General features: G+C 40.9%; 1 protein-coding gene across 1 annotated transcript in view; it reads right to left on the reverse strand.

Annotated features, from left to right (window-relative positions):
- Positions 1 to 19,080, reverse strand: part of osbp2b (oxysterol binding protein 2b) — a 44,372-nt gene that overhangs the window by 4,601 nt on the left and 20,691 nt on the right. The window contains exons 3-13 of the mRNA XM_020602475.1: positions 11,741 to 11,991; positions 7,832 to 8,030; positions 5,777 to 5,897; positions 5,078 to 5,144; positions 4,436 to 4,588; positions 4,117 to 4,362; positions 3,826 to 3,946; positions 3,083 to 3,186; positions 1,794 to 1,889; positions 1,389 to 1,573; positions 1,021 to 1,241 (exon numbers count right to left, since the gene is read on the reverse strand). Coding sequence (XP_020458131.1) covers positions 1,021 to 1,241; positions 1,389 to 1,573; positions 1,794 to 1,889; positions 3,083 to 3,186; positions 3,826 to 3,946; positions 4,117 to 4,362; positions 4,436 to 4,588; positions 5,078 to 5,144; positions 5,777 to 5,897; positions 7,832 to 8,030; positions 11,741 to 11,991 — 1,764 coding nt within the window. The remainder of the gene's footprint in view (positions 1 to 1,020; positions 1,242 to 1,388; positions 1,574 to 1,793; positions 1,890 to 3,082; positions 3,187 to 3,825; positions 3,947 to 4,116; positions 4,363 to 4,435; positions 4,589 to 5,077; positions 5,145 to 5,776; positions 5,898 to 7,831; positions 8,031 to 11,740; positions 11,992 to 19,080) is intronic.

Here is a 19,080-nt window from a genome sequence, read left to right on the forward strand (position 1 = left end):
ACCAGGATGAAAAGGTTGGGCCGAGTTCACCACAAAGTTAACCCTGATCTCCTCTTTGCTCTTTTTATGTTAAGCTCTGCCTTTAAATCTGCAATAACTCTTGCACTTACTGGAGTAGTTATCCTTTACAATGAAAGAACATATCTGTATAACTTAACAGGTGCTACATGTTAATCATTTTATGTAATGAATTTCCCTGTACAATGAAATTGTACAGGGAAGCATGTTTCCTTACTGTGCACATGACAAACACTTTGATTTGACTTTGATTTAATGCTTTAATTGGAGGTCTGTCTCGGCTGTTTGTCCCAATAATAACTATCTTGACATGCAGCTGTAAACGCTCTCTAATGCTAGATAGAGAATACTGTTGACATTTACAGTACAGTATGTGAAGCCTTATTGGAACAGAGTTGTAGAAGGAGGAGGAAAATATTTTTACCCCCTAAAGTTTTATTTTTATGAGATCTTCACTGCTCTTTAATAGAGGAATATCCTAGATAATTAAACAATACTATCAATTTATAGCCATCAAGGTTCAGTTTCAATTATTTTAAACCGTCTCTAAGAAATCATATTTTTGGCACTTTGTTAAGGTGGATGACTTTCAATACTACAATACCCATGAGGCCTGGCTGCTATTGCTATGGAGATGACTGACAGACAGACAGACAGACAGACAGACAGACAGACAGACATAATCCTTAGTTTCTATGTGGTGCACCCACAGTTTTGAGCTTGGTGATTTGATGTTTGACCAAAATGCTTTGATTTTTCAGAACAAAGATCCTCATACTTCAGATACTCATACTTTGTACTGATTTAACTAAGAGAATTGTATAACCCTCCAAGTGCTCTTACTGTTATAAAACCCTAGAACATTTATTACAGTAATGGAGAGATGCCCCAAAAAACCTCCTCCCACTTTGCAACTCTCCCTTCTTTCTTTCCTGCTGTTTTTTTTCTCATCACCACTTTACCTGTCAGACATCACTGTTCCCTTTTTTTCTTATTTTATACCTTCATCCAAAGCATCTGAAGCTTCTGCTTCCCTCCTCCTCCTCACGGCTCTTTGTTTCTCTTCTAGCCTCTGTTTTTCGGAGTTGGCTTCATCCCATCGCCCATCTTCCATCAGCCTCTGATCTGGTCTCAAACGACTGTCAGTCAGTCCCACTCCCTCCTCTGGCTCATTCAGGGTCAGTGCCAGCGCAGAGAAGTAATACATGTTCTCAGCATTCTTTCTGTGAGGATTAGGAATTTGAGGGGAGTCACAGAGTTTGATGGTCTCCCATTAGTGATAATGACAAAATATTGCAGGTGCTTTACAAAAATAGTGACTTGTATATTGAAGTGTTCTTCCTTACAAACCACATGAGACAAGCACTTACGGGAGAGGGTATTTCTTCCACAGCAGTTTGGGGGACAAAGTCTGATAGACGGTCTTCTGCTTGCCCTCTGATCCACTGCCCCCTCGGCTGCTGTGAATGATCTTGGCACTCTCCATCTTTTCATCCCATGTACCAGAGAGGATGTAGTGAGCCTGGCCCCCACTGTCTGCAACCACACCTGTCACCTGGGAACAGCACAATGAAATAAGAAAACAGAATCCAAATCAGTAAATACCAAGAAAGGCAAACCTAATACAGTGACACTCTTCTTTATTACACTAGTCTAAGTACCAATATATTTGTTGGGACTGTCCAGCAGGAGGCAGTATCACACAAATTAACCCTGCATGTATGATGTCATACCAAAGCCTGGCATCAACAACATGCCGAAAAGGAAGCATTTACCTTCCGTGGAACGTCCCTGGAGAAATAACTGTAGGGAGAGAACTTAAGTTGGCAGGTCTCCTTGGTCCTGTGGTTCACAATCTCAATGTCCCCCGACTGCACAAATACACAGACAGAGAGAATAATAGCACATTTGTGTTAGTAGATTTCATCATGTCACAGCATGTGTACTTGTAGAAGATAATAATCCTGAACTAAACATGGTAAACAGTATGACAGACCAGTAAAAGTGGAAAACTGAACAGTTGGATGGGACGAATCAACAGTTAGATGTGATTTGGACTTAAGGTTTGTTCCATTTCCTAGTTCCATCTTAAAGACCCTTGTGACCAATTTTCTGAATCAGCGTCTTACTACAGTATAGGTAAGTATAATAACTACAATATACAGTAAGTAATCCTATAAAAATACACTAAAACACACATGTTCAGGCACCTTAAAAGTACTATGTGTAGTCTCTGACTACTACTGTCACAGTAGGGCCATGTTTTGATGTGCAGGTCCCTGTATTGTTTGTGTCGGTTCTACCAGGACATGTATGTGGTCATACAATAATGGGTGGCAGCACGATGAACACTTGTGGCTTTACCAGAAGATCATGGCTTTCAAGGCTCATGCTTAACGTGTGACACACAGTTCTGTCTTCTGTGGCATCTAACAATCATAAAATTAAAATCTCAAGAACTATCAAACTGTCAAGCCAATTAAAAAGTGCTGCTGTAATCCTAGTTCAGTAATATTATATCCAGTGTCAAAGCCATGCGGATCACTGTGTCTAGCTTTAGTTGCTGTGCTCCTGACTGCACTGTCAACCTTAGCAGTGGCTGGCAGTAGAAAGTACAGTAGCATAGCAGTTTCCATAGTTTGCTATGGAGGTGTTTGGCTGATCTTGTTCCGCTCCAGAGGGCAGCATGGTGGCAGAGCAATGTAGCTGGCAGTTGCAAAAGTACTGAACAAAGTAAGCAAAGCAATAAGCAAAAACCAGAGTACGTCATTTTCTTACAGTCTCCTCCTCCTGTACAACTGGGCCATCTCACAAAAAGATGAGGCTGTTATTTTAGGGTGTTATTAGAGACCAAAGCTTAAGATAAATCCCTAGAGACTGTGAAGCTCCTTGTTCATGTGCTGTAAGGCTTTGTTTGATCCTCTTCCTCACAATGCTCTGAACAGTCAGTCTGTACCACACACTTTAGCAAAACAAGAGGGCAAAAATATCTATAGGCTACTCCAGGTTGTGGGTTTGGAAATGTGAATGAATGGCTACCAATAAGAAGTGCTTACAAACTGACCTGGTCAATCCACAGCTTGCCCACAATGATGTTATGTACTGTGGAGGTGACCTTTCTCCACACATAGTGGTTCCCGCTGGAGTGGAACTGCAGGTGAATGACACCTGGGGAGGGACAGGGACATAAGGCTGTAAGTGAAATGATATATCATAGCTGCTTTGTTACCTGTGGTCTGCAACTGAAGACCTGACAAGTGTGCTAGATTATTGTTTGCTAAATCTGTTTTTAAATACAGTCAGTTCTACCTGCAGCCACTGAAAAATGTACTATCTAAGGCATTTATGCCCTGTGCACAGGAAATACATTTCCACCTAATCTAGTGCAGCCAAACCCTGGAAGATTGATTGTATTTCTCCATAAATGCTTCCACCTTGAAGATTTTTCTATTACATGGCAGCTCACAGCAGGTGTATGACAGGAAGTGAGAGAACTTAAATAAATTCCACTGCATTCACTGGCTGGACCTTCATCTATCAAATGCCTCATCTATTTGAGCCAAAAGACCCTTGCTCTCTGCCGTCCCACTGCAATAGAGAGCTCCCTTTATGCTCATACTTTATGTATGTGTCACAGGGATCATAAAACCCTCTTGATTCATTCTTATACAATTTCCTCTGCTTTAGATTGTGTGGGAGACAGATCGGTGCTTTTAAGTTGGATGTGGATTCCTTCTTAACTTAACTTTGTGCTGTGGCTTTACACTTTATATGATGGAATCTTTATGGAACATATAGTTTACATACCCAGAGGCATTATGGAGAGGTATTTTCCACGGAACTTGCTGGCAACAGTGATTTCCTGCCACAGGGTCCAGCCTCGTTGGGAAATCACATGATGTGCAGCTGCAGGGGGGTGATGGCTCACCTTAGAATGAAATACATAAAGGTAAATTAAATTGTTTCATATAAGCAGCAACCGCTTAATTTGTTTGGAGAACACACACCTTACTGTATCTATGTCCGTTTATACATCAAGTGCACACATGGGCCTCAGTGATAGTGTAAACAAAAAACTCCCTGTGGCTGCACCATTACCTGCTCACACAGCGAGCGGTAGCCAAACTCCTCCAGACGATCGAGCTCATAGGTCTCACCCAGGAGGGGGTTGAAGGGCTTGGCTGTCCGGTGGACCGTAGTGGAGTATGCTGAAACGGTGAAGGCAGCGACCAGGCACATCTGCTCCAGGGAGGACTCACAGCGCGCTGCCTTGTCCAGAAGCTCATGATACTCCAGGTCCTCAGTAAGACGCTGTAGCATTGATAGAGGCTCATTGAAGTTCACCTGAATGGAGAATAAGGAAAAAAAAAAAAGCTACCCTGTCAGCAAGAACGATCACCATGCCTCATACACTTACAGGCATAGGGATCTTGGAGAGTTCCTTGCCAATGCAGTTCTTCATAATGCTCCATAAATTGAGGGAGTAGTTGGGTTTGTCTGGGATATGAGTCCGCCTCTGTCTGCGGGGCTGCAGCTCCTTCCCTGACACATTGTTGTAGCTTGGAGACATCTGGGAATATGTCAGGGGAAAGGGATGGAGAATGGGGTGGTTGTATTTTAACTTTGTGTAAAAAAGAATATTCATTATATAAAAGTTTGAGAAATACATCCAACTTCATGGGCAGTTTGGCAGCATATCACCAGACACAGTGGCACAGCAAGGGAAAGACAGGAGGAGAGGGAACAGAAGACACAGATGTGTAAGAAAGAGAAGGTAGAGGACAGCAGATGTCTGAATGGTAATTAAGATTTAGTGGAATGATGCAGCTGTGCAGCTTTGGCACTACAGGGGTGACAGTCACACTACAAGAAACACAGAAAAAGCATTTTGTGTGTGTGTGTGTGTGTGTGTGTGTGTGTAAGAAAGGAGGACTGTGAGAAAAGCAAGTGAAGTTAGGTATATAAATAAACTGAGCTCTCCAGCAACACAAATGCATCTATATTGAAAGTACAAGAGTCAGTCCTATTAGTCAGACTTATTAGGAGAACAGATGTTTACGTGGTCGTCTTGGTTCCAGTCACCGGGCTGACCTCCACTTGCTCCACTCAAATTACTCTGAGATCGTCTGGAACAGAGTGAAAATAATTTTGTTAATGAGCACTGGGCACATATGTCCATTTCTTTATCTAGCCTTTACCCCCTGCACACACACACACACACGTGCGCGCATTATAAACACAATACACAAAATGGAGCAAAGAAATTGCTGGGTATTGCAGATGAATGCTGTGTAACAGCTTCCATCATTTTTAATGGCGCTACTGGAGTCAAGGGATATTTTGCAAGAGATGAGTCATAAAAATGATGGGGAGGAAGACACTAAAAGTACCCAAGACATTTTTAAAAAAGTAAAGAAAGATTGCAGCCCTGAAAAACAAGCAGATGCCAGAAAGAGGTCGACTCCAATGCAGCAAACAACTATGCTATAAAATGTTTTGAGAGGGCACAAACAAGGACAGAAAATTATTTGCTTTGCTGCAGGACAGCAGATACATATTAGGGTCCTATGTTATTTTTATCTACATAGCACAGAGTGAACATATCTGACATTTTTCTATGTGAAGGTTAAGTTGTCAGATCGCATCACAAGAGCCTTGCTCAGCTGTCAAATTCACTATGCACAGAAATGGAAAAGAAAGAAAGAAAAAACAACCTTCTTGCCTGTATCTGTCAATAAGGTGTCCAGCGGAGACTAACCTGTGCTGTGTGCTCTCAGTGGCAGTCACTGTTATAAATGCAGGGGAATCCTCCATGGCATCGAAGTACTCAGTATCCTCATCTTCATCGCTTGCCTCTTCTTTATGCGGCCTCTCACTCCCTTCAGTTGGGACACAAACATTTGTGAGTACATGCAGACAGCAGGCAGCCCTAGCAGAACTATCACATGCTGCTGAGTTTGTATTCAGCAGAGTTCGGGAGAGAGAAGCATATAATCACATACCCATGCCAATTAATCAAGGAATAATCAGCTTAGTAAAACTGGCACTGTTTGTGCTGTTTAACAAGCCTGAATGAAGCAAGTTCCTCACAACGTGCTTCTCATATTCAGTATTTATCCGAGTTTCAGTATTCAGTATGTTTAGTGATTTGTTATGTGCATAAACTGGAACTGGAACAAGGAAGCACAAATCCTTACATCAGGTGATTGCAGTGTTTTCTGATGGAAACTGATTATAATAAAAAAGGAGAGTAAACTATGACCTTCAAACAACTACCACTGTGAACAAAATTGTACTGTTTTATCAAATAATAGCTATAAGGACAACATAGTTTCTTGTCCTTATTCTTTTAAATTCTGCCTCTGTTAAATGTTAATATCGAATAATCCATCCTATGAATGTGTATTTAGTAAAAGATGTGATTTGCCTCAAACAGTGAGTCAACAAATAAAGCTGAACTGAGAGGTAATTCAAGTTTATATTTTATGTCTAGGGTTATATGTTTTTTTCACCATTCAAATACTTAAAGAAGAAAACACTCATCTCTCTGGTAAGCAGTTACCTTTATAGCCAACATTATACTGTGTAGCTGAGAAAATACTTTATTGTAATTTTGTAATGACAAATATCTGAAGAACTGGACAGAGCGTGGCAGAGCATCGCAGATCATAGTAGAGCAGGGAGAGAGAGTGCTGGGCAGAGCCGAGTGGATTGATTTGGAGTTTCATGCTAGCGCTACCTTAAGTTACATATTGTAGCGAAGGTGATGAGAATGACATTAGTTTTGCAGGTATTTCGTCTAAAAACAAAGTACTACAAGTAGGTAATCAAAAATGTTTGATTTAACGATTGGCAAAGTCATTAGAATTCATCCTCCATGGGATATGATAGTACCAAATGTCATGACAATCAACCCTAAATATCTCTAAATGTCTCTAGAGTAAATGTCAGAAGTGACCAAAGTGTATGTACAAAATGTTTCAATTCATCTAGCAGCTGTTGAGATATTTCATGTTGGTGGCACTAGATAAAAGGTCAGGTGATCACCAAATTAGTTAGGATTAATCCTCTGGGCTCCATGAATGTTTGCAGCAAATTTCAAAGCAATCCATCCAATAGCTGTCAAGATATTTAAGTCTGACCAAAGTAGTAAAGCGACTGAATGACAAAGTGATGCCACCCCTACACCCATGTCACTAGCATACTGAAAATTTCTCTAGTCCATGTTTATTGGTTTGTGTATTTATGTTTATGTGTGTGTGTTTGTGTCTTTTAGGAGTGGCTGGATTTGCGCTGCAGAGGTGTTCGCAATGCCAACGCCTACATCCTGGTGTATGACAGAGCTTTGAATATGTCAAAATGATCAGACAGCAGAGAGTGGAGCACAGGTACAGTATGGTCAACCACACACATTTAGCAAACATACAATCACTGACATGCAGTCACACTACTTCCTGTTTTTGTATTGAATGCCGTTTTAAGCTTTTATTTTACAAATGGCAGTGCTGCTATTTTTCTTGAGAATACAGTCTTACTAATTATTGGTAAGGTCATGGGGTCACTAAAATCACTAAAGTCTTTGTAAAAATGTGTGTGAGGTGCACGGTGAGGAGATTTGAAATTGTTAGAAGAGACCACAGGACATAGAGTGCAGTCCTCGGTAAAACTAGTTGCCATCTCTAACTTAACTATAATCCAGACCTTCTGACACAACTTCTTCTCCTTCCTCCACATGAAAAATGTCTGTAATATTGAGCCTGAGGTCACACGACTTTTATTCAGTAAAGTGAGGCTCACAGACAGTCAGTCTCACCCTTGTTGGTGGTAGGGGCACTAGGTGTGCTGGAAACAAGCGTGGGTGCTTCTCTCCACGCCCGCTCCAGGCTGTTATGCTGTTTGGCTAGCTGCTCAATAGTCTCCTCTAGGTGTGTACGCTGCTCTCGCTCATACTGCAGCGCCCGCTGCCACCTCCTACTGTGAGTCTCTGCTAGGTCCAGGAAGTCTCGACACGCCTGAGGGGGAACACATGCACACAAGTACATAAACACACAGAAAGCACTGAAAGTTTAATGAAATATTAAACAAATTCAATCTACAGTCTGAAAAAAATATCAACATCCTCAAAAAAATCTGTCGTTACTTTTCATTTGCTATGACTAAAAGCTCAGATTTTGGCACTAAAAATACTGCAGTGTCCTCAAATAACTCTTCTCCTCACATCTTTGAAAGGAAGGTCACTTTATTTGGTTGCTGTTCAAGTCTAAGTGATACTTTATTGAAAACAAAACCATTACAATCAGAAAAACTATATGAATGCTTTCATCTTTATTTAAGTCAACAGATAATACTACACAGAAAAAAAAATAGGATATCATTTTTCTGGTGTTTGACAACAATATAAGAAAATTGGGTTGGAAAAAGGTGTGAAGACATTTGTGCCAATCATTGTAACCAGGGCTCTCTCTCAAACTGCTTCAAACAATCATCAATATGTTAATTAGCCGTCTGTGCAGCATTTACAGGGTCTCCCTGCTGTGTCAAATATGCCTCGAAGCAAACATCGGTGAGTGATGAGCTGATTGCATAGCAGACTATATTTGAGTCAAGAGGGGGCAACATTGTTACTGCTTTGGTTTTTACTGTGGAGACAAAAGGTTACTTCAGATCAAACAAATATTATATGTCAGCACTTGTGGGCACTGCATCATGTGTCTGACATCTATGCCTCACTGTGAGCTCAAAGGTCAATGAACCTAAATAACACCTCACTGCTGACTGCTTGCATGATGAAAAGGTCATGTGACCGTCACTGAGCTGTCTGCACGCAGGCCCTCAGAGGAAGGGTAATCATTTTGAAACTGCTGTACACTGATAAAGTAATTTTGCGGTATTTTGTGGAGGCATGTTCTTTCCCATATGAGTGGAACAGCACATTATTTCATTCAGTGTTTTCAGCAAATATCTCTTTGGTCTCAGAGCCAGAGGGATGGTTGAGACTTTGTGTGAACCTCCTCGATAAACTTGTGGCTGCAGGCAGCGACCAGGACGGATGAATGTGTCACACAGCCCAGATCACCTCTGTTCCCTGGCTGGTGAGAGAGCAGCCACAAGGTGCAGGATGGCCTTTAGGCAGCAGGAACAGAAACACGGATGCGATAACGCCTTAAAATGGAATATCTACCCGTCTATTGAACAAATGGTTCTCTCTCACAGGCACACAATATTATACTGTCACTTAATATTTAAAAAGGTATCATTTTTTTGTAAAAATTTCAAAGCAATTTCTAAAAATCCCATCAGAATATATGCAGTATGTGTAATGAGCCTTTCATTTTACCAAGTAACTAAATTAATGCCTTCAAATATAAAAAATGTAATGTATTGTTCATTGTACCATTTTATATTGATAATATTTAATTTTAACCGAGTAAATATGTAACCATATTAAGTTTATTTGTTGTCTTGTAAAATATCATCACTGACATTTCCATGTTACATATGAGAGTCCAGATTTTCCAGTCTTGAACAGATTAAGTAGTAATGAACGCATGCAGTCAGGTAATTATTATACATATATATGAGATTATTTCTGGAGTGTTTTAGCTTCACTGGCAAAAGACCAAAAGCCTAGATATTATTGAATACATCAGTCTTTAAAAAATATATTTTCATGACTTAAACAAGAAAAGTCTAATTATTTTGCTCAAAGCACAGTATGGAGATCACCAGATGTCTAATCATTACTAGAATCATGTCCAGCCAGTCTCTTACCTTCAGGAGCCTTGTATCAAGTGTCTAAACATGAATGTCTGGGCCTCAGCTTAAATGTTAGATGGCCATGTGACACTGTGGTCCACTTCCTCAGACATAACCATGACATGAAACTCAGCATTCGCTTAAAGAAGTACGACAGTTCCACTTTTTTATGCTGAGTCTCTGGTACAAACACAGACTGCATGTGACATCCGGTGAGGGAAGACGGGCTCAAAAAATGAATGGGCACAGAGGAATGAATGTGTAATTAACAAATGCCAAATTGAAAGACGTAGTGAGAATGAGCAACGGTGTAAAGAATAAAATAATCTTGAGCAATACGTGATTAAATATACAAGCCTATAGTGGTAGGTATGTAAATACATGCATACACAATCGGACAAGAACTTGGACTCAATGACACATGTGAGAAGTTACATCACTGCTAAATGAACTAGAGTGCAACCCTCACCTCAGGCCAGGGTCAGATCACTAAGAGCATGCATTTGTGTATATTCCAGTTTCTTTGCAAAGGCTCATAAAAACTACATTTATATTTTAGAGCAAAGCACGTGTTTTTACAGTGGCTGAACCCACAGCAGCAGAAATCCAGATATGTTGCTTTCTACTTTAAGAGACCCATTTACAATACCAAAAATGACTACAGGGAGTTTGTAGTAGCACTTATTTTTCATTAGAAGCACATTCTAGGCAAACCCGATGGTGTTTTAATGAGGTGGGCCATCCGAGAAGCTCTATTTCACTGCATGTCCAGTAAGTTCCCACACCAATTTAAAATATGGATGACAGAAAGAAACAAGTGGCTCATCATTTCGAAAACCAGCCTTTCACTTAATTCAGTGCAATCTAGATTAAGACTTTTTTCTCATTACCCTATGGCTCTGGTCACTTAACAAGTACAATTAGCACATAGTTTAGAACTAATAATTTCTCACTGCTTAATTTCAAACTAAATCTTATTAAGGTAAAAGAAAATACTAGCAGTTCAACCACAGCTAAGTCTGACTAAATTATTTTATACCCATCAACCAGATAAGAAACAGCAAAATCAGTCAAACATGCATTATAGGCAAAAAAAGGGCGTCTCCAACCCCACTACGAAGTTATCAACAGTTCAATGCCACAGAGAGAATCAGGAAGAAAGACAAACCTTGTATGATTGCCTGGCCTTAGTCAGAGCAGGTCTGTCTGTCTGTCTGTCTGTCTAACTGAGGTCCAGAAGGCTCTGACATTCCTCGTCTAGCATGAATGTGTGATGGCGTTCGTGGGATGGGGTGGGGGTGGGTTGCTATTCCTGTCGCCTCCACCCACTATTATATCTAGTATATCTCCTTTAGGACCGCAACCCTCCCTGAACTCTTGTCCACTACTAACATACTATAAAGCCAATGGAATTTACCATTGAGGAGAGCAGAGCAGGGCCAGAAACATTACACAGCTTCTTATGCTAGTAATCCGATAAGGCACATCTAACATAGTGGTAACTGAAAACCTGGTCATGTTGATTGTCGTGTTATGTTAAATCTAGCAGACAAACTAACTGCGGTTTAGGGCAAACTGCAATATGTTATTCTGAAAGATTCTGTTGCTACCACTAGACTCAACTTCAAACAAAAAACACAGCAAACCACCATCAGCACTGCAGTTAGACTACCATCTTATTTCTTGACCATAATTTTAAAGCATTAAGTTAGAGACAGTTATGTTTAAGGTTAAACAGGATCTGTTGCGGTGTAAAACTCCTTGTCTAAATGTGCAGCCTCTGTCCCTGCAGCTCAGTGGCTCTCATGCACCACACTGTGAAGCGATCTCCTCTCTCATAACTCATTAGGACATTACAGACAACTGGCATCCCTGTCACATTCATCCTGCAGAAGCATGCAGGAAGCAGATCATTCTCTGCTCACTACTTCTGCGTTCTGTACCCTGGTTTGTCCCAGATACTTACATTGATCATAGCATTGGAAGTGATGCGGAAGAGGGTGGCTCGCTCGTTGACTGCTTTGATCTTCTCTCCTCCTTCCACAGGGACTTTCAGAGCCTCAAGTTCGCTCAGGGAACGCTGTAGAGCCGCCCCATGCTTGGCAATGAGGTCATTGCATGTGCTGAGATCATCGAGCTTGCTGACGAGTATCTTCAGGGTGCCCTGAATCTCACTGCGGTCTGACTGGGATGTGGGCTCCTCATCCCCCGAGTCATCTGTAAAGGAAAGGTCAAAGGTCATACAAACTATCTTGATCAAAATGGCACAGAACTGGGAATGTACTGTACTTTATTTATTTAGTAAGATTTCAACACATTCAGTTGCCCTGATGCTAAAATTGAGCCCTTTAATATTAATACCTGTATTTCCAATTAGAGATGTACTGACTTGTCTTTCACTATGGTGAACAAATACCCACACTCTCCGTTGCTCAGTGACCTCCACTGATAAACATAGTGTTAAACTGCCACAGCGCCAACACTCTGTTTACTTATTTTGGTGTTTAGGTGATATTCATTAAATGAGAAGATTTATAAAAGACCAAAAAAATGTTTAAATAACAAAAGCTACCTAGTCACCATGACAACAAACTATTCAACAATTGCTTGTTCCAGTGCTGTAGGTTTTGTTAACTGAACGCCATTAGTGTGATTTAATAAACAACCTCCCGCGACACACAAATACACCCAAGAAACAGTGACACACTACATGACTGCTCTGACTGCAAGCAAATATTCTTGGAAACTTATCAGCTGCAAACTGTATCAGGAGATGTGCATATGGCTATCTTGTTCACACATGCGCCTTTGCTGTAGCAACTGCCTTTCTGTATGATAACACTAAAGACAGGTTACTCAAGGTTAAACAGCATCTGCCCAGAAAGGTTAAACAGAGCACAGAAGAACAGTGCTGCAGCGTCAGCTCTGTTACACACGCACACTGCAACCACAAGCACGTCTCCATAAACAGCCCACTAAGGAAAAATTCACAAATAAAGCAGAACTGCACACTTTCTGAACTGAAGTGGATTTATACACAGCTTTCTAGCAGAGTACATTTTATTATGTAGGTCTTTTTTTTAAATAGGAAAACTCCTGGGAAGACCTGTGTTAGATTTAGAAACATTTGCACACCTGTGTGTCTGATCTGAATTCACACAGAATGATATTTTCCTAGACGAACTTTATCTGTATTTCTATTTTAATAAATGAAGCTAACAAAACAAGCCCATTATGACACATTCTGGCTTGTATAAAAGCAGTAACATCCCACCAACCATACAACAGGAATGACAAACTATTACTGCTAATGAAACAAAACAAAAAAAACAAATGACAAAGATGACGATGGAGGTGCAGGAGGAGGACATGGAAAAAAGGACACTGTATATCTCTACATGGAAAATATATTTGTTATGCTTCCGGTGTAGAGAAAACGTCTCTCTACAATCTACCCTGTTAAACCTCTAATGCCCTACAAAGTGCTGTTCTGTTGCTTTCTGCACCTTTTGGTGTAGAGCACGCTTTGTCACACGCTATGTAGCTGGTAGGAGAGACTGTTACGTTCTTGGAGAGGCAGCACTACATTCAACACCTTTTCGTAAGACGATGGTGGCTACATGTCACCTGAGACTATCACCTCTGTAAAGCCAATTTACACAGCGCACGCACAACATTGCTCTTTGCCTGAGGAATGCTGGGAGTAGTCTCAGGACTACATTATGTAACAGCAGAGGTCATATTTAACTGTGACCTTTGTTCAGTGAAACATCCGGCTCCACTGAGAAACAAGCAGCATGGAGACAAAAACACGTAGGATTCATCCTCAAGTGGAGTTGGAGACTAACATGCAAAAACACTCATTCATTCAATCAATTTCTACCGCTTAGTCCCTGAACGGGGTCACGGGCAAAAACACTCAAATGTTCTCAAAATCTTTTTGTTTTTTTTTACGTAAACTGAATACTGTGAACAAGTTAATTTCTAATCCTATTGCAGAATTTATCTTTTAGAAGCTTTAAATTTTAGTTGTTGACTTACTAGTCAAGGCAAACATGACAGTATCAAGAGTAAACCCTATAAGATACTTTGAGGCCAAACCCAATTTAAATATTTGTTTTAAAATTTTTATAACTAAATACTGCATATCCACAGTTTAACATAAACACATACAGTAATATAAATAGTTCTGAAAGCTTAAATTTGGTCAAAGAACAGCAAAAGGTTTGGTGGCTCAGTGACCCAGACTGAAATATACAACGATTAGATGGACTGCTATGAATGTTCATACAGGCAGTAAGCACTGTAGCATGTGCAGGGGACTCTCCTGTCGGAAAATGATATTCCACTAAACACTGTATACTGATGCCACTCAGTGTGGAGACAGATATAGCACTACAGGGATGTTTTTAAAAGATGGCACAAATTTGCATCTGCGTTTACAAGAACAATCATCAGGCTCCACCCGGTACATATTTGATGCAGTTTGAGATATAGGATACAGAACATAGTCAGGAGCAATGGTGGAAAGGTAACTGCTGATTTCTCTGAGAAAAGCATATTCTCCAGGATACAGAATTTAAAGAGTAAAAACAGAATGGGTTCAATGAGATTCTGACAGAGTACAATGAGTGTAGTGAGGAAGAGAGAGCAAGCTTCCTCACAGTCTATTGTTTATTTTGTGGTTTGCATTTTATTGATGGTATGGCACATCAAACCTATTGTACAACACCATGTCCAAATGGAAAAGATTTGTGTTTGGAAATGACAGAGTAGGCAGCAAATGGGGTACAGAGTCAGTCAGTTGTGAGGGTGGAGACAACAATGGTAATGAGAGACGACAAGAGTTGTATGCAAAGTTGTACAGGAACATGGACAGGAAAAGAGTGGCAAGCCTGTCCAGTGCAGAACCTTTCACACCGTTCCCATTGCTCTCTTTAAAGGCAGCTGGGCTTATGTCAGATTCCACGATGCTGCAGGTCTGCACTTCCTCTGCAGCAATCTCACTGCATTCAAAGCTGTGCACAGGGCAGAGATCGAGCTGTGAACAATGACATTCTTGTCTCTTATTTTCTTGCAGGTTGCATTATCAATCTCCTATGGTGTGCTCTTTCAAATAAAGTATGTGCTTGCCATGAATGAAAATTATAATTAGTATGTAAGGACCTTGGTTATAAGCAGCACATAATGCATCCTGTCATCAGGCTTCTTCAAAATCCATGATGTGTATCAGGATGTAGCAGATGAAAAAGCAAATGATTACTGACCCCTAGTACACTCCTCAGTGAAATCAAACCAAAAAATGAGACAACTTTCTGTTTGGATGGAAACTAAGGTGCCTAAATAGCAAAGTCACCACTAACCGACATGCACTAACCTCCGCATCACAACCACATTTGAGAGTGTGAAATTACAGAGAGGGACCTGGATAGTTTTAGGTAACATTTATTTATAGGGACAGTAGGTGATATTAGACATTTTAGAGGTGCTGTAAGGGGAAAAAAGAGGCATGGAGAGCATTTACAGTAAAACATTTAAATACTAGTGTATTCATACAAGCTAGTGATTTTTTTTTTTTAAATCTAAAATGACATGTAGACATGGGACATTTGAAGCTAAACTATGTGAAGACTTTGCAGCACTGCAGTGAAGACTTGGTCATATTATTCACCCTCATTCTGCCAATGAGTTCAGCAGCTCTAAGCAATGTCACTTAAAAATAATCTGTCACATGAACCAAGGCATATTTGTGTTTTGAGACCCTGCTTACAGCACATCACCTGCAAAACTATTTTAGAAAATACATACGGTAGTTGTAAACTGGAGGAACACATACTTTGACTATTGGTACTACAGTGTAGACAGCTGGTAGCTACAAAGAGAAACCAGGACACAAAGGCTTCTTCGATCTAATAATATGCCACAGATAACTGAGCCCGATCCATATAGAATCGATAAAATGTCAAGGTCTACTGGACAAGTTTGAATACTGGAGATGAACACACTTTAAGACGTTTAAACATATTTTGTCAACTGTATATCACACAGACCCAGAATAAAAAGTGAATACTGGGCTTTACATTAAACCTATACCAGTAAATTGCCCATCTACAGTATTTTGTCGGTGCATCAGCTCGACCCCTCACATCTCCAACAGATGTGGATGGATGGCTCTCAGTAGCAAAGTCAATACCACGAGGAAAGGCCAGGAGCCCATTACCACTCCAGTCATGCATCAAGGGCGGACTACCTTCCCCCACAGTCTACCACCTCAGACAACACCCTGCATCAATATATATGCAAGTGTTTCCAGTTCCTGCCATGCCTATATAATACCCTTCTCCTCAGAAGTTGTATTTCAAGCAAATATCTCAGTTTGAAGCAAGCTGAGTGTATTTAGTGGCAGCATTTCAAAATATAAATACATGACAGCCTTCCTCCTTAGCACCTTAGCTCCTTCCTTGTTGTCCTTCTCAGCACAAAATAGCGAGGGAGAGGGAAATCACAGGTGATGGGAGGATGCAATTGGGAGAGCAGCACTATGCTATCCCATATCCAGGACTTGTCTCTGTGCTCATCCCTGAGGACAGGCTGTCAAATCAGTGGAGCCAGGCCTCCAGGTGACAAAACATCGCCATGTGGCAGAGAGACGTGCACATCAAGCAGCCGAGCACATGGGAGAAGTGTGCTGCACCTCTGGGTTAAAGATGCTTTTTAAAAATAACTAGGTGATGTGCCTATAAAAAAGCAAATGTAAGCAGGTGTTATTTCGCAAGAGCAGGACAACAAATTAATGTTGTTGGTGAACACTTGAATCAACGTTGCATCCATCCATTCATTATCTATACTGGTTATTCAGGAAGAGGGTGCCTGGGCGGGTGTAGCCAATCCCAGCTGACATTGGGTGAGAGGCGGGGTACACTCTGGACAGGTCACCAGTCTATCACAGGGCTGACACTTAGAGGCAGACAACTACACACACACCCCCACACTCATTCCTACTGGAAATTTAGAGTCACCAGTCAACCTAAGCTGCATGTCTTTGTACTGTGGGGGGAAGCCGGAGTACCCGGAGAGAACCCATGCAGGCACAGAGAGAACATGCAAATTAGAAACACAGGAACGCCCCAGGGCAGCCGGGGCTCAAACCTAGGACCTTCTTGCTGTGAGGCGACAGTGCTAACCACTGTTCCTGAATTAGTAGTATATATATATATATTTAATTTCTAGGAGACAGGGATGTGTAAATTGTATCTTTAAAAAAATTTAAAATGTTTAGTTTCTGCTGAAAAATTTAAGTTTGTCTATATTGCAAGACCACTGTATTAGACTGCATTAGATTTAGGGAGATAGGCAGCAGGTTAAACTCAGCAACACGGAGCTCAGCTCTCTACATGTGAATGAGAAACTGTGCAGTGAAACTCATCACTGTCCCCAAAGCTCTGCAGTACAGCTCTGGCAGTGTATCCAATTGGACAGGCACAGAAAGCAGCAAACAAAAAGAAAAGATAAGCAGGAAACAGCAGCAACTAAGGAGTGAGCTTTAATTCAGAAATATTTTATAATGTGTTTGATTTGATTTGATTTGATTTATTCTTTCAAGCATGTAAAGACAGTTGATATGACAACACACATAATTTTACACATATTCAACAAATGCTAATCCAATATCAATTTGCTTATACCTAGTACATGCTTGAATGGAGTAGGAAGAAGTCAGACTTATCCAGTCCTACCCCATGACATCATCTTACCATCGTTGGTTTGCAAGCAGTATCTCTACATAAATAATTCTCTTCTACACCACACAAGTAATATACTAACGAATTATTACAAAGTGTTAACATTCATACACCACACCCACAATGTTCCATCTGGTTAATCATTAAGCCTGTTCTTGCATATATCTTGATTGACACATACCTTTATATTTATGTTTAAACTCGTCAATTCTATTACTATTTTTTATGTCCACACTTAAATTATTCCATAGTTTTACCCCACTTATGGAAATACAAAATCTTTTTTTGGTTGTACGTATAGCATGAATTTTATAATTTAACTGACCCCTTAAATTGTATCCCCCTTCCCTTTCATTAAATAGTTTTTGAATTCCACCAGGTAATAAATTGTTCCTGGCTTTATACATAAACACGGCAGTCTTATATCCCACTAAATCAAAAAATTTTAACAATTTCAAAAACTTTAACAATTAGACAAGAAGATAAATGTACAGACTACTCAGTCCTAAACTGGAGATTTATATTCTAGTATAATGAGTGTTCCCAGCTGGTGAATCAAACCTTTGGAAAATGTCTCCCGGTTACTGCCCAACTCATACAGTTTGAAGGTTGAAGTCATTAATTATCCTATAACCTCAGAATACTAGCAGAGCTCATCTACACAAGTCTGGTCACTGTGGCAGGATTTCCAGGATATTTACTGCAGTATTACAAAGACTGTTACTGTAGAGAGACAATGGATCACAAGCTAAATGTGAAGTCAGGCTTTAGAATCTGAAATAGTCTTCAGTGATCGCTTCATTGTCTGATATGCACTATATTTAGTTTTCATTGAAAGACAATGAGCTCAATGAAAACCCATGCATACAAAACCAGTATAGCAAATATATTAACTAAATGCATGTTCACACAAAAGCTTTACTTTAAATGCCTGCAAACAGTTGGTTAGGCAGTGAAGTGGAAGGTTTGTGGACCGTTGCCTTCCATCCATCCATCCATCCATCCATTTTGCTCCGCTTATCCGGGACCGGGTCGCGGGGGCAGCAGTCTAACGAAAGATGCCCAGACTTCCCTCTCTGCAGACACTTCCTCCAGCTCCTCAGGGGGAATGCCAAGGTGTTCCCAGGCCAGCCAAGAGATATAGTCCTTCCAGCATGTCCTGGGTCTTCCCCGGGGCCTCCTCCCAGTGGGACATGCCCGGAACACCTCCCTAGGAAGGCACCCAGGAGGCATCCGAAACAGATGCCCGAACTACTTTCTCTCGATGTGGGGGAGCAGCGGTTCTACTCGGAGCTCCTCCCGGGCGACTGAGCTCCTCACCCTATCTCTAAGGGTGCACCCGGCCACCCTGCAAAGGAAGCTCATTTCAGCTGCCTGTATCTGGGATCTTGCCCTTTCGGTCATGACCCAAAGCTCATGACCATAGGTGAGAGTCGGAATGTAGATCGACCAGTAAATTGAGAGCTTTGCCAAAGTGGCCGGACCAAGCGTCAAAGCGCAACCTGTTTCGCCAAAGTTCGTCTATTATCATCTATCTGACACTGTGAAAACGCGAGGCTATGCT

Source organism: Monopterus albus, unplaced genomic scaffold, assembly GCF_001952655.1.
Source record: "Monopterus albus unplaced genomic scaffold, M_albus_1.0 scaffold56.1, whole genome shotgun sequence".
Classification (NCBI taxonomy): Eukaryota; Metazoa; Chordata; class Actinopteri; order Synbranchiformes; family Synbranchidae; genus Monopterus; species Monopterus albus.